The sequence below is a fragment of the Misgurnus anguillicaudatus genome, chromosome 7 (assembly GCF_027580225.2).
Source record: "Misgurnus anguillicaudatus chromosome 7, ASM2758022v2, whole genome shotgun sequence".
NCBI lineage: Eukaryota > Metazoa > Chordata > Actinopteri > Cypriniformes > Cobitidae > Misgurnus > Misgurnus anguillicaudatus.
The window spans coordinates 25605216-25632873 of NC_073343.2; the positions used below are offsets into that span (position 1 = coordinate 25605216).

The 27658-nt window shown below is 35.4% G+C and overlaps 2 protein-coding genes across 2 annotated transcripts in view; both read right to left on the reverse strand.

The window, feature by feature from the left end:
- Positions 1 to 650: 650 nt before the first annotated feature.
- Positions 651 to 8516, reverse strand: LOC129418112 (Golgi resident protein GCP60). The gene is made up of 8 exons (XM_055173028.2): positions 8218 to 8516; positions 7769 to 7910; positions 5679 to 5819; positions 5444 to 5602; positions 5083 to 5245; positions 4096 to 4258; positions 2719 to 2991; positions 651 to 1962 (listed from the first exon to the last, which is right to left on the reverse strand). The coding sequence occupies exons 1-8, from the start codon at positions 8492 to 8494 to the stop codon at positions 1748 to 1750; spliced, it is 1533 nt and encodes a 510-aa protein (XP_055029003.2). The 5' UTR covers positions 8495 to 8516; the 3' UTR covers positions 651 to 1747.
- Positions 8517 to 11019: 2503 nt separating this feature from the next.
- xdh (xanthine dehydrogenase) overlaps positions 11020 to 27658 on the reverse strand; it is a 36010-nt gene continuing 19371 nt past the window's right edge. Inside the window, exons 16-36 of the mRNA XM_055171681.2 lie at positions 27115 to 27204; positions 26861 to 27030; positions 26584 to 26710; positions 25891 to 26013; positions 22045 to 22141; positions 21798 to 21922; positions 20508 to 20641; positions 20312 to 20399; positions 19986 to 20072; positions 19377 to 19568; positions 19145 to 19290; positions 17385 to 17466; positions 17200 to 17295; positions 16969 to 17097; positions 16789 to 16863; positions 16542 to 16594; positions 14739 to 14853; positions 14156 to 14221; positions 13829 to 14017; positions 13463 to 13630; positions 11020 to 11355 (exon numbers count right to left, since the gene is read on the reverse strand). Coding sequence (XP_055027656.2) covers positions 11305 to 11355; positions 13463 to 13630; positions 13829 to 14017; positions 14156 to 14221; positions 14739 to 14853; positions 16542 to 16594; positions 16789 to 16863; positions 16969 to 17097; positions 17200 to 17295; positions 17385 to 17466; positions 19145 to 19290; positions 19377 to 19568; positions 19986 to 20072; positions 20312 to 20399; positions 20508 to 20641; positions 21798 to 21922; positions 22045 to 22141; positions 25891 to 26013; positions 26584 to 26710; positions 26861 to 27030; positions 27115 to 27204 — 2403 coding nt within the window. The 3' untranslated portion in view covers positions 11020 to 11304. The remainder of the gene's footprint in view (positions 11356 to 13462; positions 13631 to 13828; positions 14018 to 14155; positions 14222 to 14738; positions 14854 to 16541; positions 16595 to 16788; positions 16864 to 16968; positions 17098 to 17199; positions 17296 to 17384; positions 17467 to 19144; positions 19291 to 19376; positions 19569 to 19985; positions 20073 to 20311; positions 20400 to 20507; positions 20642 to 21797; positions 21923 to 22044; positions 22142 to 25890; positions 26014 to 26583; positions 26711 to 26860; positions 27031 to 27114; positions 27205 to 27658) is intronic.

Sequence of the window (27658 nt, forward strand, 5' to 3'; positions counted from 1 at the left end):
ATATAATTACAACTTATTTGTGTTTTATTTTATAAAATCCCGCTAACTTTATGCATATGAAGTAACCGTTTTATAAACGCAGTAGACCCCTCGAGGCGTTGGGTTGCCGGTGCATTTTATAACAGCTAAGGGGGTTTCGCGTCGTGCCTAACAACGCCCCTTAGCTGTTATAAAATGCACTGGTAACCCACTGCTTCTTGGGGTTTATTGCTTTATTAACCCCATTAAGCCGTGTGGATTACTTTTGTGAAGGATGGATGCACTTTTTGGGGGGTTTAAAGTCAGAATTTGTTCCCTGGCTCTGTTTACTACCATTATAAAGCTTGGAAGAGCCAGGGAACAAATTCTGACTTTAAACCCCCCAGAAAGTGCATCCATCCTTCACAAAAGTTATCCACACGGCTCAATGACAAGGACATTCACTACAATTACTCAAATTGTGTTTGTCTGAAAGATGATGGACATGTGTATCTCTGATGACTTGAGGTTGAGCAATAAAATAAGCTACTTTTGGATAGACACTTGAATGGAAGGTCTTCATACCTTTCTAGATTTTTTATTTGCTTTAGTGATACGAAAATGGGTTATTATTCATGTATAATTAATTATTAAAGAATGCAATACAAAAACAACCTGTACTTATTTTTATACGCAACTCATTTAAGTGTAATAACAATTTTAATTTCAGTATGAAGTCTTTATACTTTACAAAAATAGGAAAAAAGAAACAATGGACAGTTGTACACATTATGATCAATTAAATATACTTTACTTTTAGTATATATATTGAAAGGTTTGTAGAAAAGTTTTGCGTGTGTCAGCACAAACGGCTGCAGACTGTAGTTTCAAGCATTCTTTAAATATCAGCAGTATTTATTTCTGTATTTCACATGACACATATGCTTAAGAAAAGACAGCAAACTAAATATTCTTATCTTATTAGAATGCAAAGATGTTATGAACTTAGAGTTGTTATTTCTTAAATTATGTTTTATGAACACACATTTTGAGCCATACATAAACGTACAAATAAACTGTTAAAGGGATAGTTCACCCAAAAATAAAAATCGTGTCATCATTTTTTCACTCTAATGTTGTTACCGATCAAGAGCCCCATTCACTTTTCCTAGTAGGAAAAAAGGATACTATAACAGTGAAACAAACATTCCTCAAAATATCTTCCATCGTGTTCATCAGAACAAAGAAATTTATTTAGTTTTATAACAACATGAGAGTGAAAAAATGACATAATTTTCATTATTGGGTGAACTATCCCTTAAAACAACATTCAAAAACATTTATAGTGTACAATTATGAAACCTTAACATAAAAAGTCAAAATTATCTATTGCTTCAATTCATTCAATACCCCAAACAAAAGTAAAGAAATCCTACAAATCAACAAAAACATATATAATGGTATCCACTCCTTTATAAAACTTTAAAGTGCCTAAATCAACCACATCAATTAATATTTTTACACACCATTCCTTCATTGATTTAACACAATCATTAAAATATAATTAGAAAAAAATAAAATAGTTTATCCACAATATAAAAAAACAAATTATGTTTGTTGTGCATATCATGACTCTCACGTTTTAGACTAGGAAGCCAAAGCAGGATTCAAGAATCTCTCAGTAAACAAGACAAAAAAAAAACATTACTGTTATCGCAATCAAATGCTCAACATCTTGTATCTGAATTGAACACCTGGTCTTTTAAAATGTGGTTTGTCTCAGTGATGCTTATCTGGTGTAATAAACTCTGTAATAGACGACCTTCGGCCTCCAGAGCGAGTAGGAATTGTCAAATTTCAGAAGGTAAACTCCCTGCCCAGGATATTGGTGACTGCCCGCATACACTTCATCATGGCTGTCTCGGCGAGAAACAGGAACCACTTCATTAACCAGCGGAAGTCTGCATTCTTCACTTTCTTTCTCTCCTTCAACCTGTGCTGTTCCTTAAATACATTTGTATAATATAAATTAAAATAATAAATGAATGCATAGGAAATACTATAACTAAGCAAATCTTAAAGGAATACTTGCTGTTTAAGTAATAATAAGAAATGCAGAATTCTAGCTAAAGCGCTCAGATGCAAAACCCTTTACAGTAAGTGCATCTGACATGATTTCTTGTTTTATCAGACTTTTAATGGATTCTGCCAACAAACCTGTATTTCTGAATGACATGAGGCAAAAATTAAGCACATTTTAAAGGGGACTTTTTAAGATGTCAAATAAATCTTTGGTGTCTCCAGAGTATGTATGTGAAGTTCTAGCTCAAAATACCATATAAATAATTTATTATGGCATATTAAAATTGCAACTTTGTAGGTGTGAGCAAAAATGTGCCATTTTTGGGTGTGTCCTTTAAAATGCAAATGAGCTGATCTCTGCACTAAATGGCAGTGCTGTTGTTGGATAGTGCAGAGTAAAGGGTGGTATTATCCCCTTTTGACATCACAAAGGGAGCCAAATTTCTATGACTTATTTTTTTACATGCTTGCAAAGAATGGTTTACCAAAACTAAGTTACTGGTTTGATCTTTTTAACATTTTCTATGTTGATAGAAGCACTGGGGACCCAATTATAGCACTTACACATGGAAAAAGTCAGATTTTTATGGTATGTCCCCTCTTTAAGTGAAAGTATTTGATGAACATTATCTAATTTTTTTGGAGATGGCGTTTAGAGGCGTTTGCATTTCTTCTTACCTTCTGTAGTTTCAGCAGCAGATTCCCCTTCATTTGTGTTGCTTGCTGGTGTTGTCAAATCCCTCCACTCAAAGTACAGCCCAAAACCAATGTCGTAGTGATCGGTGGCAAATTCCCAAAAAAGGTGTGAGCCCTCCTCATGAGTGGGCACCCGTACGGTCAACACCTCTCCTCGGCCCACCGTAATCACAGATTCCTTATCGTACAACACCTTTTCCTTAAACTCTTTTATCTGAGGTCTCGTCCACATAGATGGGGCCACAACAGATACCTCTGTTTGAATGAAAGGGGTAAGCACTTTAACAAAAGCCGAATTTATGTATTTTGAAAAAGAACTAATCATTAAACACAGGCTTTAAAGGAAAACACCACAGTTTTTCAATATTTTACTATGTTCTTACCTCAACTTACTATCTTTATTTAATGTGTGCACTTAATCTTTGTACAGCACGTCGTGAATGTGTTAGCATTTAGCCTAGCCCCATTCATTCCTTAGAATCCAAACAGGGATGAATCCAGAAGCCACCAAACACCTCCATGCCCTCATATTTAAAGACTGTCACATGAGTAGCCACACGAGTAAATGTGGTGGCACAAAATAAAACGTGGCGGTTTTTTTAAGCCAATAAAAAATCAAAACTATATTGTATGGCGGAAGAACACTTAGTTTGCAGCACTTTGACCTTGGCCGCAGTAACATCACAATATTGTTGGAAGTTTGAGCGAGAGGGGGAGTAGTCAGGAGTGATGATGTTACTGCGCCCAAGGTCAAAGTGCTGCAAACTAAGTGCTCTTCCGCCATACAATATAGTTCTCATTTTTTATTGGCTTTAAAAACCGCCACGTTTTATTTTGTGCCACCATACTTACTCGTGTAACTCCTCATGTAACAGTCTTTAAATAGGGAAAACATGGAAGTGTTTGGTAGCTTCTAATTTCATCCCTGTTTGGATCCTAAGGAATGAATGGGGCTAGGCTAAATGCTAACACATTCACTAAGCGCTTTAAAAAGATTAAGTGCATGCACTGAAAAAAGATAGGTATGTATTAATTCATCTATGTTGAGGTAAGAACACAGTAAAATATTGAAAAAAGGTGGTGTTTTCCTTTAATTGGTTTTACATATTTTACTAATAATTTATTTTTATCTTATTAGGATCTAGCAAATCTGACCCTGCCTGTGAAAATCCAGCTAAAGTTATTTTTACATAAAATTGTACTACATAATGTAAAGAACATTCTGTGAAAATGTAACCTAGACTGAGTAAGGTCATGTCAAAAAGTTAAATCAATGTAAAATCAATGAGTAAAATCAAACTCCTAATGCTCCTAATCTCATAGATTAGATTGAGATTTACGTAGTAAAGTCAAATGTACCTCCTGGTTTGCCTTCTACTACCAAACGAAAGTTTTTTGAGTCGGCTTGATGCTTTTGAGTGTCTAATGAATTTGATTGGCTGTTGGACGCCGCATCATTTGATTCAGAAGGCGAAGCCTCGAGTGTTTGAGCTGGGTCCTTTTGCTGTTTTTGCATGGCCATCTGTACAAATAAAAATCTTAATTATAGATCGAGTTCTTAAATCACACACAGAAAAAAAGACTAGGATCCTGATAATATAGGGCTGACTTTTATTTTTAATAGTAGTCACACACAAGTTGGCATCATTTATCAATATTGTGTTCCCTTTAATCTAATCAACCTCATCAATGACATTTTACATCCACTTATGACTTTAAAGGTCACGTTCTTTCTGATCTCATTTTTTCAACCCTAGTTAGTGTGTAATGTTGCTATAATAGCATAAATAATACCTGTAAAATGATAAAGCTCAGAGTTCACTGCCAGGTGATATATTTTCTTTATCAGAATTCGCCTTTCAAAGCCTACAGCGAACGGCCGGATTGGACTACAGCCCTCTACTTCCTGTTTTAATGACGTCACTAGAACAGTTTTTTAAATAATCTCCGCCCACAGGAATACGTCAGTCGCCAGCTAAGCTAACGGCAAGCTAAGCTGCTATCGAATCACAACACACTAAACAAACTACACAATCAGAACTCAATACGTATTTCTGATACAGGGACTTCATAGAACAAGGAAGACATCAGACCGTTTTAAGACAGTGAAACAGCGGTATACAAATAAGTAAATTGTGTGAAACATACAGCGTTTTTTACACGTAAAACATGAACATATGTTATATTGCACACTGTAAACACAATCAAAGCTTCAAAAACAGAAAGAATGGGACCTTTAATGCTTTCAGGGTAATCACACTTGTCGTTGCTTACATCTCGCCCTACCAGTTGAGCTACAGGCCCATTGTTGTAATTCTTATGGTAAATTTCAGGTCATACTCGTACCTGTTGCAGGCGGAGAGCTTGCTGCATGTATTGTTGGTAGTGCTGTTCTTGTAGTTGTTTTATCAGTATCTGCTGTTGTTCTGGATTGTCTGGGAATTGCTGTTTGGCATACTGTTGAAACTGCACAGTCGTTTGTGCATTCAAAACAGCCATGATCTGCTTTCTGTAAACACATAAACAAATGTTAAAAAAATAAAAATAAGTTTTTGCATACTTTCTATTTGATGGTTATAGCAAATAAATGAGAACTTGACAGATGCTTGTTTAACTTAACCGACATAAAAAAGTCAACTGGGGTCATCTGTTGCTCGCAAATCTAATATTTACATAAGACGTGTTCAGGCGGAAAGCTGACACTCACTTTTGGTGCTCTATTTGTAACCTTTCAATCCCGTCTTTCCTCATCTGCTCCGCTTCCTGTTTCCTCCTCTCTTCTTCCTCCCTGCGACGCGCCTCCTCTTCTAACCGCTGTCGTTCCTGTTCCTCTCTCTCCAGCCTCAGACGCTCTTCCTCTGCTTTTCTAAACACACACACACCAATGCAAAATGTAAATCCTGAAAAACTTGAAACTTCTGGTACTATTTCACAACCCTTACTGTCTTTTCTCTTGATCCTCCTTCTCTATCTTGAGTGACGTGACATATGGAGCAAACAGACTGCAGCAAGAGTTCAGAAGCTTCACAAAGTCCTCCATGGCGTCCTCTTTGGCCATGCTGCCCAGCCGTAACCATTCTTTCCTGAGAAATGCAATGACACAGAATTACTGAAACATGTTTAGGGTTTGCAATATGGTTACGTACATGAAACCCATTTTGTAATGCATACTGTATACAGTAGTGGCCAAAAGTTATGTCCTGCTGATTTTATAAATAATCCAGCGTTTTTAAGAGTATACATCAAAATACCATGATATTATCTTCTGATATAATCACTTAATTAAATAATAATTTAATTAAATAAAAAATAAATACTGAACTGAAATAATTATTATATAAGTTATTATATATTATAAATAAGTTAAAGCTACACTACTGTTTAATGTGTTCTTAAACAGTTATTACATGCGTACTATGGTGGTTTGGTACATTAATTTGTTTTTTAAAGCTTTTCATCAAGATCATTTATACAGTAGGTTACCTTCTGAAATTTTATCAAATATGCATTTTGCATGCATGTTGCATTGGTGTGTTTGGAGAAGAATTTAAGGAGGTTTGGGAAAAAATTGTTTATAAAGATATAGCCCAGGACAATGATTACAAAATAAGATCAACAAATATTCATAACATATCAAATTGTATGCTATAAATTTTTTGTATTTCTGAAGATTTTTTAGTATATTTAAATAAAACCCAATTTCTCTTATACAATAAGTTGCCTTTTTGCTAAATAAATTGTGCAATAAATAGCTTTAAAGTTCAGTGTTTTTTATTCTTATTTATTTTCCATACACCTCATATTTTGATAGTTTAACCTGAGAGGGCATTGAAAGCAAATATTGTAAAAACAAAAATCATTACTTTTGGCCAATACTGTTAACCTACAACCTACCTACAAACAGGTAGTGTAGCTTTAACTTATTTATAATAATTATTTATAATATGGACCAAATATAAACATTTAGTGGAATAATTTAACTCAACAGCTGGGTTTGTCCCTTTTTGACCCAACACTGGGTCAAAAAGGGACCCATATACCATGGTGCAGTCATGATCAATGGTATTGGTACTAATATGTAGGGCTGTCAAAAAATATTAATTGTGATTAATGCATACAAAATAAAAGTTTGCATAATTTATGTGTGTGCTCTGTGATTGTTTTATATACATAAATACATACACATTAATGTTTGTATTTAAGAAACATTAACATGTGTATATAGAGAGATTTATAAATTAAAATAAACCTAAATAAAAAATTCCTTAAATTCATACATGTATGTGTGTATTTATAGATACATAATACACAAAGTACACACACACATATATTATGCAAACACAAACTTTTATTTTGTATATGATTAATAGTGATGAATCTTTTGACAGCCCTGCTAATATGCAATGTTGGGAAAGTTACTTTTAAAAGTAATGCATCACAATATTAAACTACTCGCAAAAAAGTAACTAATTGCGTTACTTAGTTACTTTTCATGGAAAGTAATGCTTACGTTACTTTTTAGTTTTTTGCGTTACTTTTTCTTGGTCGAGGCTTGATCTCTTTCAGGCCTTGCATGTGTTTTTATGACTGAAAAGTTATGCATTTAGAAATTGCATATTTCATCACAAAAATGTCGAACTCTGGCCTGCCGTCTCAGTTTCTGACTCAAACTGTTCCCACACAGGCGTGTATGCATAGAGTGCATAATGTAACTACTTTAGTTTAATTCTGTACAGATTTTTTTTTTAATGAATTAATTAAACTAAAAAATTAACTTGCATTACTTAAAAAAAGTAACTCAAATATTAATGTGTACATTTAAATAGTAATGCGTCACTTTACTCGTTACTTCAGAAAAAATATTATTACGTAACGCACGTTACTTGTAACGCGTTACCCCCAGCACTGCTAATATGTTATATTTTATTGAACCAATGTGTTCTTAAACAGTTATTACATGCGTAATATGGTGGTTTTGTACATTAATTTGTTTTTAAAGCTTTTCATCAAGATAATTTATACAGTAGGTTACCTTCTGTCATTTCCCAGCACATCAAAGAACCCAATTTCTGGACAGGCGTTTGGGTTAAAAGGTCCAATTGTGATCTGTTTATGTAGTGCAACCAAGCGGAGCTTTTCTTCATATGTTGGGTTGAAGGCTTTTCCATTCATCTCTATGCGAGTCAATAAAATGCATTATATTTACTAAACAATAATAGGAAATTTCTTCAGTGTTAACATGTCTGGAAAGTTGTCCGTTTATGTCTACACATAACCGGAATTATGAATGTAATTTTCCTAAATTCCTAAATGGTGGTAGCAGACAGAGTGACTGAAGGGAAGACATTAAGGAAATAACGTTATAGGCATAAAATCAAGTTCAGATAAAAGTTTTAACGTACAGATAACAAACTGGAAAGGGAAAGTGAAAGGAAATGTAACTTTTACTGCTGTATGTCTTTTAATATCACAGTTCTGTACCTTTAAAGAACTTCAGCGCGATCCCGAAGAGCTCCTCTAAAGTAAAGCCCCAATTGCTCTCTGTAATCCAGGACTTCTGTGTTTCTTCATCTTTCTCACACGACTTACAATCTTCGTCAGAGTGGAGCTCGTGAGTCTCCGTGTCGGTTTGGTTTTCCAGCGTGTTCTCCGTCTTGTCGTTCGCGCTGACATTTTTGTCAAACACCTGCTGTACTTCAGCAGCCATCACGAATCTGTCACTAACGCCACTGTCGCTGGTAGGTATGTTTGAGTTCATGCGGCGCTGCGCAGACCGACCGGCCTATGACTTCAAAGTACCGCGAGAGTGATTCGAAAGATGTGCTCTCGCGGTACTCTGATGTCATGCTCGTATCGGTCTGCGTAGCGACATCAAACACACCTACTCTCACAGGTGGCCACGTAGCGCACAGAAACACCTTTCTTTTCGAAAGGAGCAGGAAGTACCTGGTGCTTAGCCACCGCGGCAGCAAGGCAAATAAAGACAGAAGATCGATCGTATGAATAATACGTAATAATAAATCATTCTAAAAAAAATGCGTGCATTATTCGCATTAATACGCAGAAGGGGCGTATATTATTTATAACCAGTGTGTGAGTAGCTTGAAACGAAACTTAAAAAACGAGACATTCCTTAGCTTTCAACTGTGTTAAGGACTTAAATGGATAGTTCATCCAAAAAATGAATGAATTTTCTCATCCTCATGTTGTTCTAAACCTGTATGAATTTCTTTTCGCTGATGAACACAAAAGAAGATATTTTGATAAAACACACAGCTGACTGTAACCATTGACTTTCATAGTAGGAAAAACAAATACAATAGAATTCAATAGGTACCGTCAACTGTTTGCTTACCATCATTTATAAAAATATCTTCATCATTTATCAAAATATCTTCTTCATCATTTATCACAATACTTCCATAATATTTCTTTTCCTACTATGGAAGTTTCAATCAGCTGTGTGCTTAACATAATTTATCAAAATATCTTCTCATCAGAAAAAAGAAATTCATACAGGTTTCCAAAAACATGAGGACGAGAAAATGATGACATAATTTTAATTTTTAAGGGTAAACTATCCCTTTAAGCACAAGCATTTGCAGTAAGTTGGTGGCTGCAGTTCACTTTACCGCCACCGCTGTCGCTAATAACAAAGGTTTTTTAAATTCTGCCTACAGTCTATTTAAAGTGACACTCCACCAAAACATGAAAATTACCCCACAATAAACTCACACTCAAACCATCCGAGATACATATGACCATCTTCTTTCAGATGAATACAATTGGAGTTATATTAGAAAAACTTACAAGCTTTATATTGGTAGTAAACAGGGCTGGAGATTTTGAAGCCCCAAAAGTGCATCCATCCTTCACAGAAGTAATCCAATGGATTAGTAAAGGCTTTCTAAAAGCAACCAATGCAAGTTTGAAGGATAAATGTCCCTATTAAAAAACTTTATGAACTATAATAACTTGCTTATAACTCGTCCAATGCTTTTGAGAGTATCAGCGTAGTACGGAAGTGTACAGTTCCTCTGCAACAGTCATGCAGCATTTTGACAATAGTCTTATCATATTAAAATTTGGCATTTAATCATGTTCTCTGTGATTGCAGAATGAAGCCTTTCCATCAAGCCTTCAAATACATCATCCTCTGCTAGAACAGCATTTCACAGGCTGTAGTGACCTGGAAACTAACACAAATCTACTAAATATATTTTTAGGGGTTCATTTATCAAAGTACATCCTCTCTTTATACCTCAATAAGAACTAGAATGGTCAGAAGTTTTCATTAAGGTAATATAAGAGCCTGATCTCACGAATTTATATCTCACAAAGTTATAGTCACGGAATATTTTGCTCATCTATTCGCTTCACTGCCACGGATCTCCGCATCCCTCTGCGCCCGCGCCACTGACCCCCCCCTACTTGTGACAGTTTCACGAATTGGTTACTCAATTGTTTTTTCCTATTTTCTTACCATTGTCGCTTGGGTTTGGGGTTAGAACAACTTTCTGTTACATAAAAAGACATCCTAACCCAAACCCCAAATCTAACCCCAAACCAAAGCGAAAATGGTTTAAAAATAGGAAAAACAATTAAGTAATCAATACGTGAAACTGACACGGAAAAGAAAGTCCATGGTATGGACATGGAAAAATGCGAAGATCCGCGACAACGACACGGACAAACGAGCAAAACAGTCCGCGAATATATGGTGATCTGTTGAAGTAGTTATTATACAGTCAACACTCCACACATTTCCAGTTTGCCCCTTATAATAAATACCCACAGCACACTGTAAAAAATTTATTGGCTGCCTGTATTTTTTTGTTTAATCAACTCATGTTATTTCAACTTAATTTTATTTATTTTGACAAGAAATGAGTTTCTACAACTTATAAAATGTAGCCGACATATTTCAACTATATCTAATAAGTTATAACAACTTATCTTTAGTCAAGATAAAAGTAAGTTGAAACAAAAATAGTAAGTTTTCTCTACAATTTTTTTCTTTTCTAAATAATAAGAAAACAGACTTTATTTTCATATAAAATAAAGTTAGATACATTTGGCACTTTGAGTCATTCAATTAAAATTAATACTTCCTTATCTTTTTACATCTGTTAGGAAAGATTTGACATTACAACATAAAATATGATGCTTAAGTATGAAAAAACTCAGCAGTACACTGATCATGAGTAAAAATTACTATATGTAGGCTAGAATGGCAAGCATTGAGGTGAAGGCGGATATTAAATTACAATCATAATCAGTGAAATCATATAAAATAAATTTAATGTAATTATTTTAAACAATAATCCACAAACACTTTAATTAAATGAAAACTATAATTAAAAACCATGTAGGATAACTTTAAAATGTTTTTCCTACATACTTGAACAGCACCTTGACATATTAAGATCGCATGATCAGCTAAATTCAATTTCATCAGCAATAATTATGAATCACAATGTTTTGGTTTCCTGTAACGTCTTGTGCGTTCAAATGCAGCAGTTGAGAGCTCATAGATGCTGAGATCCTTTAAATCAGGTTTGGTGTGTTTTATACCTGCACAGCCCATGGAGTAAATGTGCCAGGGTCAGCAGGAGGACACTGAAACACACACATACACATATTCAACAGAGAAAACTTATGGTCGGACATTTATTTCATATTGCAAGTGGTCATTCTACCAGTGGCGCCTGGTGACTTCTTTTTCGAGGGCGCTCGATGCGAAGTTCGTCACAACATGTATGTAGCCCGTAATTTCCAAATATGTGTTCTGCGCGTCGAGTGATCCTATGTGCATCACATGTCTTGTCAAAATAAGTGCCTGCTGCAGACGCATCTAAAGGGGTTTATGATAAAATAGACGTTCGCGTTTGCCAGATACTCGCATAGTCTCATGCATAATCAGAGTTTGCTGTTAAGGGAGTGTCTTGCGTGTATTTTGTGAACGTGAGTGTCTCTTTTATCATAAACGGCAGAGCTCCAGGCTAACTTTTTTCACTAGGAGCACAGTGGCCTCCACCTGAAAATTTTAGGGGTGAAACCAGAAAATTTAGGGGCACACACTGTAAATCAACATGCTTACCAAATATTTAAATTTGAATTAATTTCTACTGTATTACTAATAAATACTTTAATGATAGATGCAGAAAGTACAATGATTCAAATTCAGTGTCCCATCACAAGAAAAGGTCAAATTTACTGGTCGCACATGTGCGACTGGATGTAAAATTCAGTGGCACACTCTTAAAGGATTAGTCCATTTTCTTAAAAGAAAAATCCAGATAATTTACTCACCACCATGTCATCCAAAATGTTGATGTCTTTCTTTGTTCAGTCGATAAGAAATTATGTTTTTTGAGGAAAACATTGCAGGATTTTTCTCATTTTAATGGACTTTAATAGAGCCCAACATTTAATACTTAACTGAACACTTAACAGTTTTTTTCAACGGAGTTTCAAAGGACTATAAACAATCTCAAACGAGGCATTAGGGTCTTATCTAGCGAAACGATTGTCATTTTTGACAAGAAAAATTAAAAATATGCTCTTTTAAACCACAACTTTTCGTCTAGGTCCGGTCCAGCGCGACCTAACGTAAATGCGTAGTGACGTAGGGAGGTCACGTGTTACATATAAAACGCATATTTGCGGACCATTTTAAACCACAAACTGACACAAAGACATTAATTAGTATCAGTTGACATACAACAACGTAGGAACGGTCCTCTTTCTCAACACATGTAAACACTGGGGCGGAGTATCGCGTTCGTCCTCTGTGACCTTAACGTGATGACGTATTGCGTCGGGTCACGCTAGCGCATCACGACCAGATTTAGACGAGAAGTTGTGCTTTAAAAGTGTATATTTGTCATTTTTATTGTCAAAAATGACAATCGTTTTGCTAGATAAGACCCTTATGCCTCGTTTGGGATTGTTTATAGTCCTTTGAAACTCCGTTGAAAAAAACTGTTAAGTGTTGAGTTAAGTATTAAATGTTGGGCTCTATTAAAGTCCATTAAAATTAGAAAAATCCTGCAATGTTTTCCTCAAAAATCTAATTTCTTATCGACTGAACAAAGAAAGACATCAACATATTGGATGACATGGTGGTGAGTAAATTATCTGGATTTTTTTTTAAGAAAATGGACTAATCCTTTAAATTTTTGTGGCAAAATGCCACCATTTGGTGGCAAAATGCCACCATTTGGTGGCAAAATGCCACCATTTGGTGGCAGTCTGGAGCCCTGAATGGTTATGACGCGTGTTCAGCAGGCACTTATTTTGACAAAACACATGACGCACATGGTTAACATGATGCAACAAACACATATTTTGAAAACGCAAGCAACACACATGACACTCTGAACACATTTTTTGAATTTGCGCCCCTCGGATGAGCATTCATGAGCCACCACTGCAGTCTACATCATTTTTACATTTGGAAATATTTGGGCATAACAGTTCTCTTAACAAGGCCTCTGGGGCACAATGTACATGTTTAAAACATACATTATAGGTGTAGTCTTTGCTTGTAGAAATATTGGACAAGTAATGTTCCCACATGATTGAATTTTTAAGCTGATTTGACCCTGGTCTATATTTATGAACAGCTCAGTTGATTTGTTTTTCAGCATTGCCATGTACTGTTTGCGTAAAATGAACCAAACTATTCAAACCGCTGATAGTCAACAGTAAAGTTGCTACATACCAGTTTAGTAAATTTGTCCTCACAGGCATTTCGAATCCGTTCAGGTGTGGCTGGGCTGTCCAATCTAAAGGGTCCAGTGAGACCAGATTCTGCCCTGGCATATGTGATGGCATCTTTAATGGCATAAAACACTGAAGATGCCAAAAAGAGAGGAGGCTCTCCAACAGCCTGAATAGGGGAGAGTGAGGCACACTTTGGATTAAAGCATCTGCCACACAAAATTTAAATCCAAAGGAACTTTTTTTAAACATGATTTTTTTTCAGCAATTAAACCAGTTACTTTAATGTTGCAAGCATCGTGCTTTCCCAATCAAGCTACAGAAAAGTTTCCGCTCTGCTATTGTTTAATATTCTTAAAGGTCTGACCTTTGAGGAGAAAATGGCCTTCTCATTAGGAGAGTCTCTCAGCAGCGAGACCTTTAATTCAGTGGGGATATCTCCAAAAGCAGGAATCTTGTACATTCCAGGTCCGCGAGTATACAAGAAACCTTCGGGAGAGTACCGTAGTTCCTCCAGAGTGAACAGTCCCAAACCTTGCATGAAGCCACCCTCAATCTGCACACCACACACAGTTCTGAATCAGCTGATATTTATGATGAATTCACTGCTTGGCAATCTGTATTGCATTTTGTCATTTAACAGATGCTTTAATCATGAAGAGCATAACAACTAAGAGAAATTTAGATATAATACCTGTCCAATGTCCAGTGCTGGATTTAAACTCTTGCCCACATCCATGACAATGGATGTATGAAGGTTCTAAAATGCGAGGAGAGAGGCTGGTATAAAAGTTAGGCTGAAATAAACATTGTTTGGGGGAATTTGTCTTTAATATGTGGGGTAAAAACAAATTTGTCCTCTTAAAGTAACAGTAAAATTATACTTAGACCACATGCACTATAGACTTTAGGTCCAGAGCAGGTAATTAAACCGACTCCTGTTTCCATACACACAGTTTTCCAAAACACTACCCTAATGTTGTTACAAACCTGTATAAATGTCTTTGTTATGCAGAAAACAAGATATCTGTAATCAAACAGGAAACAGAAGCACCATTGACTAGAAAGGAAAAAATACTACCATGGAAGTCAACGGTGCTCAGAAACGGTTCATGTATAAACATTGCTTAAAATATCTTCTTTTGTGTTCAGCAGAACAACGAAAATAATACAGGTTTGTAACAACAGGAGGGTAAGTAAATTAATTTTCATTTTTGGGGGTGAACTATCCCTTTAAGAACATTAATCACACATATTCCTCATTATAGTGGTATTACCTTATGACTGCCAGTAAGACAGTCTATCTCCACCTCTGAAACCGCCACGCCGTAACTGAAGTAGTTAAACGGCCTTCCTGAATTTGTGTCAAAATCATAGCCAAGATCTGGAGTCCTACAAAATATAATGAAATTAATAACCAATCCAAATTTGATGAGCACCAATGTGAATAATATGGTGAGACATTGCGAATTGTAAATACGGCTAATGGAAACAGGGCCACCACCATTGACTGTATTTTCAATTTGTGATGTCAGTTAGCGCAATTTAAACGGGAAGTTTTTAAGATGTCAAATAAATCTTTGGTGTCCCCAGAGTTTGTATGTGAAGTTTTAGCTCAAAATACCATATAGATAATTTATTATAGCAAGTTAAAATTGCCACTTTGAATGTGTGAGCAAAAACGTGCCATTTTGGTTGAATAGTGTGGATTAAGAGGCGGTATTATTATTAGATGATCCCCTTCTGACATCACAGAAGGAGACAAATTTTAATGACCTATTTTTTCACATGCTTACAGAGGATGGTTTACTTAAACAAAGTAACTGGGTTGATCCTTTTCACATTTTTAGGATTATAGAAGCACTGGGGACCCAATTATAGCACTTAAACATGGAAAAAGTCAAATTTTCATGATATGTCCCTTTTAAAGGGTAATGGAAACACAGCTAATGTTAAAAAGAAATAAAGAGATCAAGGCGCTACAGTAAATGTCACCTCCGTCAAAAATGATATTTTGATTGAATATTCTTGGCAGGTATTATATGTTTATCAAATATCTTCAATTTAAATCCACTTAATCCCACCTCAGACCATACCACTTTGTTGGCATAAACGCCACAGTGACTTTTCAGCAAAGTCCTCTAAGTGCACAGAAGAGGAATTGGATGAAAAACGGCACGCAAAACGACATTGGATCACATTCAAACTTGGGTCCATCCCATACGGCAAAAAAATACATTTCTCTGGCCAAAAATATATTTTAAATGTATGCTAAACACGTTTTGTAGAAAGTAATGCTCAGTGGAATATATTTTTGAATTTGGAAATACATTTTGAAATATGTGTTAATATCTAAATACATTTCAAGGGCAAGCAAATCAATTTTTTATTTTACATCCCTTGTGGCAAAAATGTATTATTTACATTTTTTTTAAATATATGCTAATTACAAGTTCATTTTATAAAGTATATTTTTGAAGATGAAACTACTTTATTTGAACCTTTTTAAAAAAAACTTGTATGTTTACAGGTTCGTAACAAAAAGTTTTTTTTTTAAATGCAACGTGAATATATTTCCTTGGATTGAAATATATGGAGAGCTAATTATATTTTTTATTGTTTTAAAATGTATTTATTTTTAAAAATAAAATGTAAGATATACCAAAAACGGCACAAATTATATGGGTGAAAATATATGCTTGTAAACATATTCCAAAATATATTTTTTGGCCATGTTTTGTATATTTTGAACTATTTAAAAAATATATTTAAAAATATATTTTTTGCAGTATGGGATGGATCACAGTGCTCCCTTTTTTTTTATTGTTTACTATGTCTTGATGTTTTTTAGATGTGGAGGTTTTTGCCAAAAAAATGTGCATGTGCTTAGAGGGTTTTGGTGCAAATTTGTTAAACATCAATAAACATTTGTACAAAATGTAATTAAAGTTGAATGACTGAACCTAAAAGCCTGATTACTAATTTACACAAAAACTCAGATGCATGTAGAGGGTTTTGCATCTAAACTCCTCAAATGATGATTTGGTTTACAGGTGAAAAAAAAGATGTATTTGACCTACTTGTAAAATCCATTGGCGGACAAATTCACCCTGTCAAAGTATGCTGCATTTACCTGGATAAAATGATGGATAAAAAATGTTTGTGTAAAAGGAACAGTGCTAATGATAGAAAGGATATACAAAATATACAATACAAAATGTATAATGGACTGTTTAATTTGCATAAATAGGAAAAAACAACAACAATCTTACTGAAAATAATCATACATTTCATAATTATATAAAAAGTAATATAAGATGTACTAACCCACTCCTCCCAAACTCCATTAGGATTCTTGTCTTTGTATGGCTGAAGTCTCTTTAGCAATGTCTGGCAAGCATTCTGTAGGAGGATACAAAGCTGTGTTGAACTCCTTATCATCTTAAGCCATCACACAACACTGCATTTCTACACTAGTGATGTGAATACCTGCCACGTAAGACTTACGTAAACAGCCATGCCGTTAAGATCGGAGGAGGCCGAAGCGGCTGTAGGGCTGGTGTTGGGGACCGTGTTAGTGCTGGTCTCCGTGATGTGAATCTTTGTGCAGGGGATGCCGAGTGTTTTACTGGCCACCTGTACAACACAAAAACAAAGGGTTAAATAACAAGCTCAGACAGTCAGTTACTGTATATATCAAAACAGTTTAGGCAATTTTGGTTTGTCTATTTGCGTTACCTGGACCATTTTAGTGTGGAGACCTTGTCCCATCTCGGTTCCACCATGAGTTAGCAGAACAGAACCATCTGTGTACACGTGTACCAGAGCTCCTGCCTGGGTTACAAATACATGTTTTTTAATACACATACAACATGCACCATTCTCTCTTACAGTCATTAATCTGAGGTTTGAAGGGGGCTGACCTGGTTGAGGAAGACAGCAGTAAAGCTGATGCCAAACTTGGTTGGAATGATGGACAGGCCTCTCTTAGTCCAACGGTGCTGCCTGGTATACAAGTAGCTTAAAGTCTTTATGGTACACAAAAATTTACAGCAATATACTAATTACTCTACCACCAAAACTTTCCACTTAACTGGAAAGTTCCTCATGATTTTTTTAAAGCCAGAAGTCTGAAGGTGAATGCTTAAATGTTTGAAATTAGTTTTATAGACAAAATTATAATTGTGCCAATGTACATACAAATTTCTTTTGGTACAAAATAAAACTTGCGTTTTAATAAAATTTTATTGATATAAACGACTTGGGCCAAATAATGTCTCAAAATAGATGGGAACTCTTATAATACTGTTAAATACTGGGGATGCCAGTATTTTTATAATACATTTTTATAAATTCTAAGTAAAGGTCCGACTACTTTAAAAATGCTTAAATATAACATTTACAGTTTTATTTTGAATTATTTCGTTTGAAAGAGTTTACTATTTCTATTATAAAATATATATATATATTTAAATTAATTTAATTGAATACATTTTTTATATTTTTGTAGAATTTATGTCTTGTTTTCAGTAAAAAATCTAAAAATAAATTCTTAAATTGAAAAACATTTAAAAAATAAATGTTTGAAAGAGTTTACTATTTCTATTATTCTAAAATGTGGTAACAAATATATATATTTGAATTAATTGAATAGAAACAATTTTTTTATTTTTGTAGTATTTATGTCTTATTTTCAGTAAAAATATCTAAAAAATCTTAAATTAAGATGCTTTTTCTTGATGAGCTAAACAACCCAAGAAAATAAGTCTAGTTTTTTGACAAAAATATCAAATTTAAATGATTTTGTGCATAAAATCACCAAAACAATCTGCCAATGGGTAAGCAAAAAATCTTGAAAATTTTTCTTAAACACAGGAAAAACAAATTTTTCTTAAATTCAAGAAAATATCAAGAAAAATGTGCTTACCCCATTAGCAGATTGTTTTGCTGGTTTTATGCATAAATCACTCAAATTTGATATTTTTGGTCTAAAAACTACACTTATTTTCTTAGGTCATTTGAGTTATTTTTTAATGAAAATAAGACAAAAATACTTAGAATTTTTTTCTTGACATTCATTTTTTTTGCAGTGAAATAAATTAATTTTATTTGCAGTAATACTCATTGTGGTGACCCAAAATTTTGACCAGTGGTGCATATAAATCCTGAAACATATCCAAAGCTTTAGTCAATCATGTAATACAAACTAAATCTATATAAAACTTTTTTAAACAAACAGTTTAGTTTAAACAATTAACTAAAACATTTTTACAGTATTGTGGCCACCATGCATAATAGAAAATATAAGAAATATTTACAATGTCTACTTGAGGCATCAATTAGTATTTAGTGTGACCTCTCTTGACCATAAACACATCTTGAACTCTTTTTAGGAGACTGAAGTCCTTAAATGATTACATTAAAATTAGTTCTTGGTTTCATTTAATTCAAGTTTAAGAGAGCCTGCAGGTTCCTGCAAATACTGAAGTGTAAAAGATGATCACACTAAATTCTTAAAACTTTAGATTATAATGTGATTCTGAATAATGTAATACTGCACACATGTACTGTAACTGAGAAATCGTTGAACTAAACAACAAATCTAATGGTACCCTAAGACTTTTGCACAGTACTGTACATTTTAATTTGATATAATAAGTATACATTTCTAAGATCAACTGACCTGTTGTATTCTTCTACGGCAGCCTTGCGGTTGCTGAAGTCTGAGATCTGCATGCATTCCAGCCAGCAGCGGTCAATGGTAAATTGGTCCAATTGCTGATTAAAATGTGTAAGGTCTCCCTGCTTGTACAAATTCAGCCTCCTTACCTGAAAAGCAATGCAGGACACTGTTACATGTAGTATTATTATTTGTACATTTGCATGAGCATAGTACTGAGATGTAGTTCATTAACCTCATCAGCAGGCAGATCGCAGCTATGAGCGACATCACTCATCCAGCTCTCTGCTATCATCATGCCCTGCGGCCCCCCGAAACCTCTGAACGCGGAATTAGACGGCAAATTCGTTTTACACATGAAGCCTGTGCCACGAATATTAGGAATGTTGTAGCAGTTATCCATGTGGAATAGTGCTCTCTCCAGGATCTGTGTTGGAAACAACACATTAGGACTGGAGGTTAAAGGGACAGTTCACCCAAAAATGAAAAATCTCATCGTTTACTTACCCTCAAGTTATTACAGACCTGTATACATTTCTTTGTTTTGCTAGATGTAAAGGAAGATATTGTGGGCAATTTTGTGTCTGAGCAGCATTGACTTCCACAGTATTGGTTTTTCCTACTATGGAAATCAATGGTGCTACTTTTTCTGCTTTATTACAAATATCTTCCTTGTGTTCAGCAGAGCAAATAAATGTATATGTCTGTGACAACTTTAGGGTGGGTAAATGATGACCGAATGTTCATTTTGGGTTGACATACCTTTAAAAAAGTTACTTAAATGTGTAGCACTGGCCACAAGGGGGCAATGTGCAACTTGAGATATTGAAGGCCTACTACTTACTGACAAGGAAAGGTCCATTGAATTGCCTGCATTGCTATATAAAGTCATATCAACTGCCATCACTTTTCCATTGTTCATGTATCCAACCTATAAGAGATTGCACAGAGATTTTAGCATGTAGATCTGGGACACAATTTACTTCCATAGTATTGTTTTTTCCTACGAGGGAAGTAAATGGTGCCCCAGAATGTTTACAAACATTCTTCAAAATATCTCCATATGTGTTCTGCATACCAAAGAAATACATTTATACAGGTTTGGAACAATTTAAAGGTTAGTAAATGATGTGAACGATCCCTTTGAGTCTGATGGCAAAATGTTTTCACCTTGTAACGTCCAAAGAATGGATGCCGACCGCCTGTAACCAGCATGTCCTCGTCACGATCCAACATGCAGCGCACTGGTCGTTTAACCCTTAAAGACGACACAATATTTAAGCTCCACAGTGCTATGATCCTTTAAATAGACACAAATATCAAAGGATTTACATGAATTTCTGTCATTTATATAAAAATTGTATACTTCTGTGCAGCGACAGCCACCACTGTGGACAGCATGGTGCTACGACATTCCTTTCCTCCGAATCCACCTCCCATCCTCTTCACACGGCACACCACGCGGTTGGCTGGGACTCCCAAAGCTTTTGCCACGAGGCTCTGAGACAAATTCAAGCCAATGAGCCAATCATATGCCATTGCTTAGACAGATTTTAGTCAACATGTGCACTAAATATATATTCCATTACATTGTCAAGTCACTTTTATTGACTGATTTATTTGACAAAATAATTACATTTACTAAGTGTATGAATTTCTGCCACTTTGTTACATTTACATTTGCACATTTGGCAGATGCTTTTATCCAAACCACTTACAATGCAGTTAAAGGCGGGGTGCATGATCTCTGAAAGCCAATGTTGATATTTGAAATCACCTAAACAAACACGCCCCTACCCCAATAGAATCTGGACTTTCTTTTAATAGACCCGTCCCACACATACGCAAACCCAGGCAAAGACACGCCCCTTACTGCTGATTGGCTACAAGTGTGTTTTGGTAGTCGGCCCGACTCCCTTTTCCAAAATGTTTTTCAAAAATCATGCACCCCGCCTTTAAATATTAGAATTAGCATTAAATAATAATTTTCAGCAATCACAAAAATCAGGCATTATCTCTGGTCTACTAATTTGAATAATTTTTGTCAGTTATGTTGGTGCAATATACTTGTTATGTATTAGTGTACAAGTATAGAAACATATAATATGTTACATTTTCATACAAATGAAGAAAAATAAAGTTGCATAACTTTAACCCAACTAAGAATCAAGATTACAGCTGGTCAGCATTAGGGTAAGTTGTAATGCAAGGTTCACACCAGACACGGTTCAGGCGGCAAGCGCAAGTGATTTACATGTTAAGTCAATGCAAAGACGCGATTAGCCATCCTGCGGCGCGGTACGCACGGTAGACATGGCGTGGATGCCGCGTTCCGTGCAAATTGAGCATTTCCGCGGGAATCACGCGAGTTGAAAAGTCTGAACTTCTGCAGATTTCCGCGCCGCGTTAACCAATCAGGACCTTGCTGTAGTAGTGACGTCATTACAGGAGTTGCAGAAGCCCCTCCCGTGATGCGAATTTCCACGTGAATGTCTCTAATGACTAGAATTTCCCATGCAGCTTTCACGCGCAAATGAACCGGGTAAACTTAAATATTCAAGCGTCCAACTACGTGCGAATATCGCGTTTTTGCCGCCTCTACCGCGGCTAGTGTGAATGCACTATTGGTGCATACAGGGTGTAAGTGCATGTATACCTGGGTCTTAGTGGCAGATTGTGTTGAGACAAACATCTCCATTTCCCCATCCTCTCCACGAGGAACAGCTATCGTACAGTTAGTCTCCAAATAAAAGTGCTCCTGTCCTCCAATGTGAATCTCACCTGAAGCATCATATGATTAGAGACGGCTTGCAAAATTAGCAGGACAAACACTATTACATAAAAATGTTAATGCGGGAAACACTTTTTTACAGACTGGGGTTTACATCATGACGTATCTGTACCATGCAGGATGTGATCTGAGTCTTTAAATCCTTGTGTTAAATCTCCTCTCTCAATAGTTCTCACTGGATGATAGAAGGAATTGTGAGTAATAGCATCCTGTTTAAAGGAGGAAATACAGCCACGTTAATCTTGATGAAAACCTCAAATAAGCTCATTATGTAGCAAGTAAAGTGTATGGGGCAATGGGTCAAAACACATGAGCATATGAATAACACATAATATGAAGGTGATTATATGTAATGTCATTGTTTAATTTTGGGGTGGTTTCCCAGACAGGCCTTATTCTTGTCCCAGACAAAAAAGCATGTTTTAGCTGCCTTAATTTAACATCATCTTGCACTGACATATCTTAACAAACAGTCCTATGCAAAAGCCACCATTAGATTTGTTGTTTTTGCAATTGTATAGTGATCATATATAATTATTTCTCAGTCTCTTTATTAGAACACAACCAGAAAATACAGGAAATGTGTATGTAGTATCAAAAACAATACAAAACTATAAGCTAAAAGTGTCAAGTATTTAGGGTAAACTCCCCTTCTACTTGAGCAATAGCAGGAAACTGCAAGATCTCTTAAATATAAATAAAATTAAATCCTGATTTCTAATTCTAATAAAATTACTTCAGGACTTCAGTCTCCTCAAAAAAGCTCAAGATGTGTTTCGTGCCAAGAGAGGTCACACTAAATACTAACTGACTGACATTTAGTTCTAAAAATTGTTTTGTTTTTAAATTCTGTGTACATATTTCCAGTATTTTCTGTTTGTATCTTAAAAAAAGAGTGAAAAACAAATATGGATGGACATTAAAACTTTTCTAAAACAACAAAGCTGGTGATGGTGGCCTAAAACCTGTATATCAGTGCCACTGTTTTGTCTCAAATGCACATCAGTCATGCTTTTATAAAGAATATTTGTAAAAAAAAAAAAACACTTAATTGTCCTAAAATAACTACGACCTGGTCCGGATTACCCTAAACCCTGTCTGGGAAACTGCCCCATAAAGGCATTCTTTTTTTGTAGCTTTTTTTAAACGGTTATATTTTAAATAATTTTTCATAATTTGGACATCATTGATAATATTTTCTGTAAACAATCATGAATTCCTGTTATCCGAATTAGTCAGCATCAATTCTGTTACTGTAAAACTTTATTATCAAGGTAGAGTACAAGGGCGGAGTTTCAATTCTGTGGGGGTACCTACCTGTAAACAAGGATACAGCAATACTTTTGCGGCTTCATGGTTATTAAATCTTAAAACTATTTAAGCCGTAAATTACTCTGTGTAGCTATTAAAATATTAAGATTAGACAAATAAAATATGAATTCTTATATTTCTATTTCATTGATATCTCAAACAAAATGAAATTTGGCTCTGGTCTGGGGGGGCAATGCCCCCCCTGCACCCCCAAATGCCTTTCAGGGTTCCCACACCTTAGTTAACTTCAAATTCAAGGACCTTTCAAGGACTTTCCAGGTCTAATACCCTCAAATTCAAGGACAAAATGTGGGGAAGAGCAAGTAAGAGCAAGGTTACACCGTGTTACCTTTCAAGATACATTGTTAGCGCTGCGTCAGTGGGGTGACACTTTGGGGACGCTTCCAGGGGTAAGTGCGTCTGAATTTGTATATCAAATTCAACAAATGGTGAGGCTTAACGACAAAGACAGGGTGACGCGTGAGCCAGGAAGTAGAGCGCTATCTGAAATATTGCCAAAGATGGCATTACAGGGATGCTGGAAGTATGGCAAGTGTCATATACACAACCAACCCGGCACTGGGGAGGAACTCAATCTTTTATTTCCGGTTCACCACTACAGGTCGAGTATGCATAGCAACAGTATTATTTAGAACAGCATGTGACAGCAAAGGAGACGCAGCGTCTCGTTCCCTTCTCTGGGAACAACATTTACATACGTAACCCCAGAAGTTTTCATTTATCAAACACAACTATGCAAAAAAGCATTTTGGTATGAATCAACATTCGCATACAGAAGATATAAGCATTTAAAGCCAACAGTTTAGCACGTGTGCTTTAAAAGTCTAGAATATTTATGATTTTATCCTACACTACACAGGGAATAATATGGATTTTTTTCCAGAAAACTTCTTGCATAAAATAGATTTAAGCACTTTTAATGACCTGTATCTATGTATGTATATTTTCAAAAACTTCCCAAGGCCTTGATTTTTTTCCCCAGATTCACAAACTTTCAAAAATTTCAAGGACCAGTGGGAACCCTGCATGTATCACAAAATGTTATAGGTCATATCAATATAATATTTTCTGTAAACAACCAAGATTTCCTGTTATCCGAATTAGTCAGTGTCAATTCTGTTACTGTAAAACTTTACTTACTCAAGACCACTTTTTAAAGGTCTCGGTCTCTTCTTGGAATCGACCGCATTTTTACTCAGTCTCGTCTCGGACAAAGAGGACTCGGAATTTTATTTCAAGACCGTTCAAGACCACAACTGATGGCACACTGCAAACAATTATTTTCAAGAAAAAAAATTCTTAGTATTTTTGTATTGTTTTCAGTAAAAATATATATCAAAAAATTCTCAAATTAAGATGGTTTCTCCTGATGAACAAAACGACCCAAGAAAATAAGTCTAGTTTTTAGACCAAAAATATCAAATTTAAGTGATTTTGTCCATGAAAAAAAATCTGCCAATGGGGTAAGCAAAATTTCCCTGAATTTTTCTTGAATTTAGTGTTTAAGAAAAATGTTCAAGATTGTTTTGCTTACCCCATTGGCAGATTTTTTAGCTTGTTTTATTCACAAAATCACTTAAATTTGACATTTTTGCTCTAAAAACTAGACTTATTTTCTTAGGTAGTTTTGCTCATCAAGAAAAAGCATCTTAATTTAAGAATTTTTAGATATTTTTACTAAAAACAAGACAAAAATACTAAGAACATTTTTTCTTGAAAATATTTTTTAGCAGTGCACATCACAAATGTTTTTCTATCATTAATTTTATGCCGTTTATCATTAATTTTAAGTTTCTCCCAATGACAGTTTTTCTAATTTTATTACTAAAAACACCTGCATTGTGTTAAGTGGATGGCAAGCCATGGAAAGACAGTTCAGAATAAATGGTTAAGTTGATTTCAGCTGCTTAGTTTTGTTCACTTTTATTTGCTTATTGACAAATATAAATTCCCACATATCTGCAATGCCTTTGATTATTTGATCAACTTCTCTTATGGCATACATACACGCACGCACGCACGCACGCACGCACGCACGCACACACACACACACACACACACACACACACACGCACACACACACACACACAGAGAAAAGAAGTCCCTAATCATATGCATATTACACATTTTATCATAAGTGTTTTAATGCAGTGACTTGCACTGGTCTTGACTTGGTCTCGGCCTGTCTTGGTCTTGACTCGGTCTCGACCCTTTAAAGTCTTGGTCTTGTCTCGGTCTCGGCATGTCTTGGTCATGACTTGGTCTCGGTTAAGGTGGTCTTGACTACAACACTAATGGGCAGAGTTTCGATTTTTTGCATGGGGGGCACCTACCTGTAAACAAAGATACTCCAATTCTTTGAGATTGCCGAGAGAGTGCGGCTTCATGGTTTTTAAATATAAAAACTATTTAAGCCGTAAATTACTCTGTCTACCTATCAAAATATTAAAATTAGACAAATAAAATATGAATTTCTATTTCATTGACAAAATTAAATTTGGCTCTGGTCTGGGGTGCAGTGCCCCCCTGCACCCCCAAATGCCTTTGGTAGAGTAACAATATTGATAGTATGTAACAGAACTGATGAGGGAGTGTAGGTATGTTAACAAGCAAAACAAATACAGACCTGAATCGTGACAATCACAGGTTTTAGTTCTTCATAGTTTATCTTTACAGCTTTGGCTGCTCTCTGAGCATGAGCCTGTGTGTCTGCCACAATGGCTCCCACTATATGTCCCACACATGTGACCTAGGGAAAAAAAATCGCAAATTCAGCATGACAATGCACAATCTTCAATCTCTAATACTTACTGTATGAGCCCTTATCAAACAATTCACACTATTTATTGCACTAAACAATAAAAGTGTTTCAAGAAACAGCAATGACGTTATACAGTATGTTATTACTTTAATGTGTTACAGAGCAGATTACAGTATATTTCACTTGGCTACTGTACAGCCGAGATGCTTAACCATTAAAAAGCTATGTCAAAGTACAATTATATCATTCATTCCTTTGCGTATCAGGCTTCCCCAGTTCTCGTTTCAGATTAAGTAACCGTAGAGGTGCAGGCGACACGCCTTTTGACAGACAAACGATCAGGTGAGCTGCATGTGAGAGACATTTTGCATGGACATACGTTTATGGAAAACCTCATTTGCTACAACTTACAAATGATATGCGTTGTTTAAGAATAAGATATCCATAGTGCTATGGTACTATAGCTGCTAAGCCCTAAAGCCTTCTATAAAAAACGATTTAAGGGTTTAAGTATGTATGTACAGCTATTACACAGAAAATGCAAAGAATGAAAAGTACCTTATTATCAGCAAAAACAGTCTCATCATAAACAGCAGGTCCTGTCATGTTACTTCCTTTGACGTCCTTGGCAGAAATAAATGTCACCACACCAGGAATGTCCATTGCCTCAGAAGTGTCGATGGATCTACCAACCACATCATTAACACACATTGATAACACATTCCTGAATTGACCCTTTACACGGCACGCAGGTCATAAAACAGTGCATGAGAATCAATGTGATGACTATTCCGATTAATTCAATGCATTTTAAGATGTGTGATTTTCCACTAACTTTATAAGAGCGTGAGCTTTAGTGCTGGTGACCAATGCCAAATAAAGCTCATTTTCATAGCAAGGGATGTCATCACAGTAGACCGCTTCACCTGTGGCCTGCTTAAGAGCAGAGAGGTGCATAATCGGTTGGCCCACAACATCATCACCGCTCTGATCAGGTGGAACTGCCTAGAAATGAGATAAAACCCAAGTAATATGTACAGACGTAATGCTAAATTGTTGTGTGGGTGTGTAAAATATGTGTGTGTATACCTGATAGAGCTGTACGCTGGATGGTAAGTCTATCTGGAAGGGCTCAGTAACACTAGCATAATCTGGTCTGATATCTTCCATAACAATACCCTAGAGAGACATAGGTCTCAAAATCAGTATTAGACATATAAATATAATGTAAGTATAGTAAAAACCAGAGGCGGACACTACTTAAGTATTTTTACTTTCTACATAAAAGTACTTTTTTAAGTATTCGTATTTTATCAGTGTTTTTCTCTGGAAAACATTACAAAGCATATTATGATATTTTTCACTCCACTACATTTCATAATTTCAAGTTTTGGGTTTATATTTAATATTTAAGTCCATTAAACATCTAGTATTTTTTACTTTTAGTTAAGTAAAAAGTACTTTTGTACAATTTTTATGTAATTAGGTATTAAATCAATTTTAATATGCAATATTAAAGGAATACACAGTATGATTCTATGCTTTAGAATGTAGTGAACATTTTTTAGTAAAGTAAAGTAAATTTTTTCCCAAGACAAACACTCTGATAAAGAACAGGGCTGCGTTCCCCGAA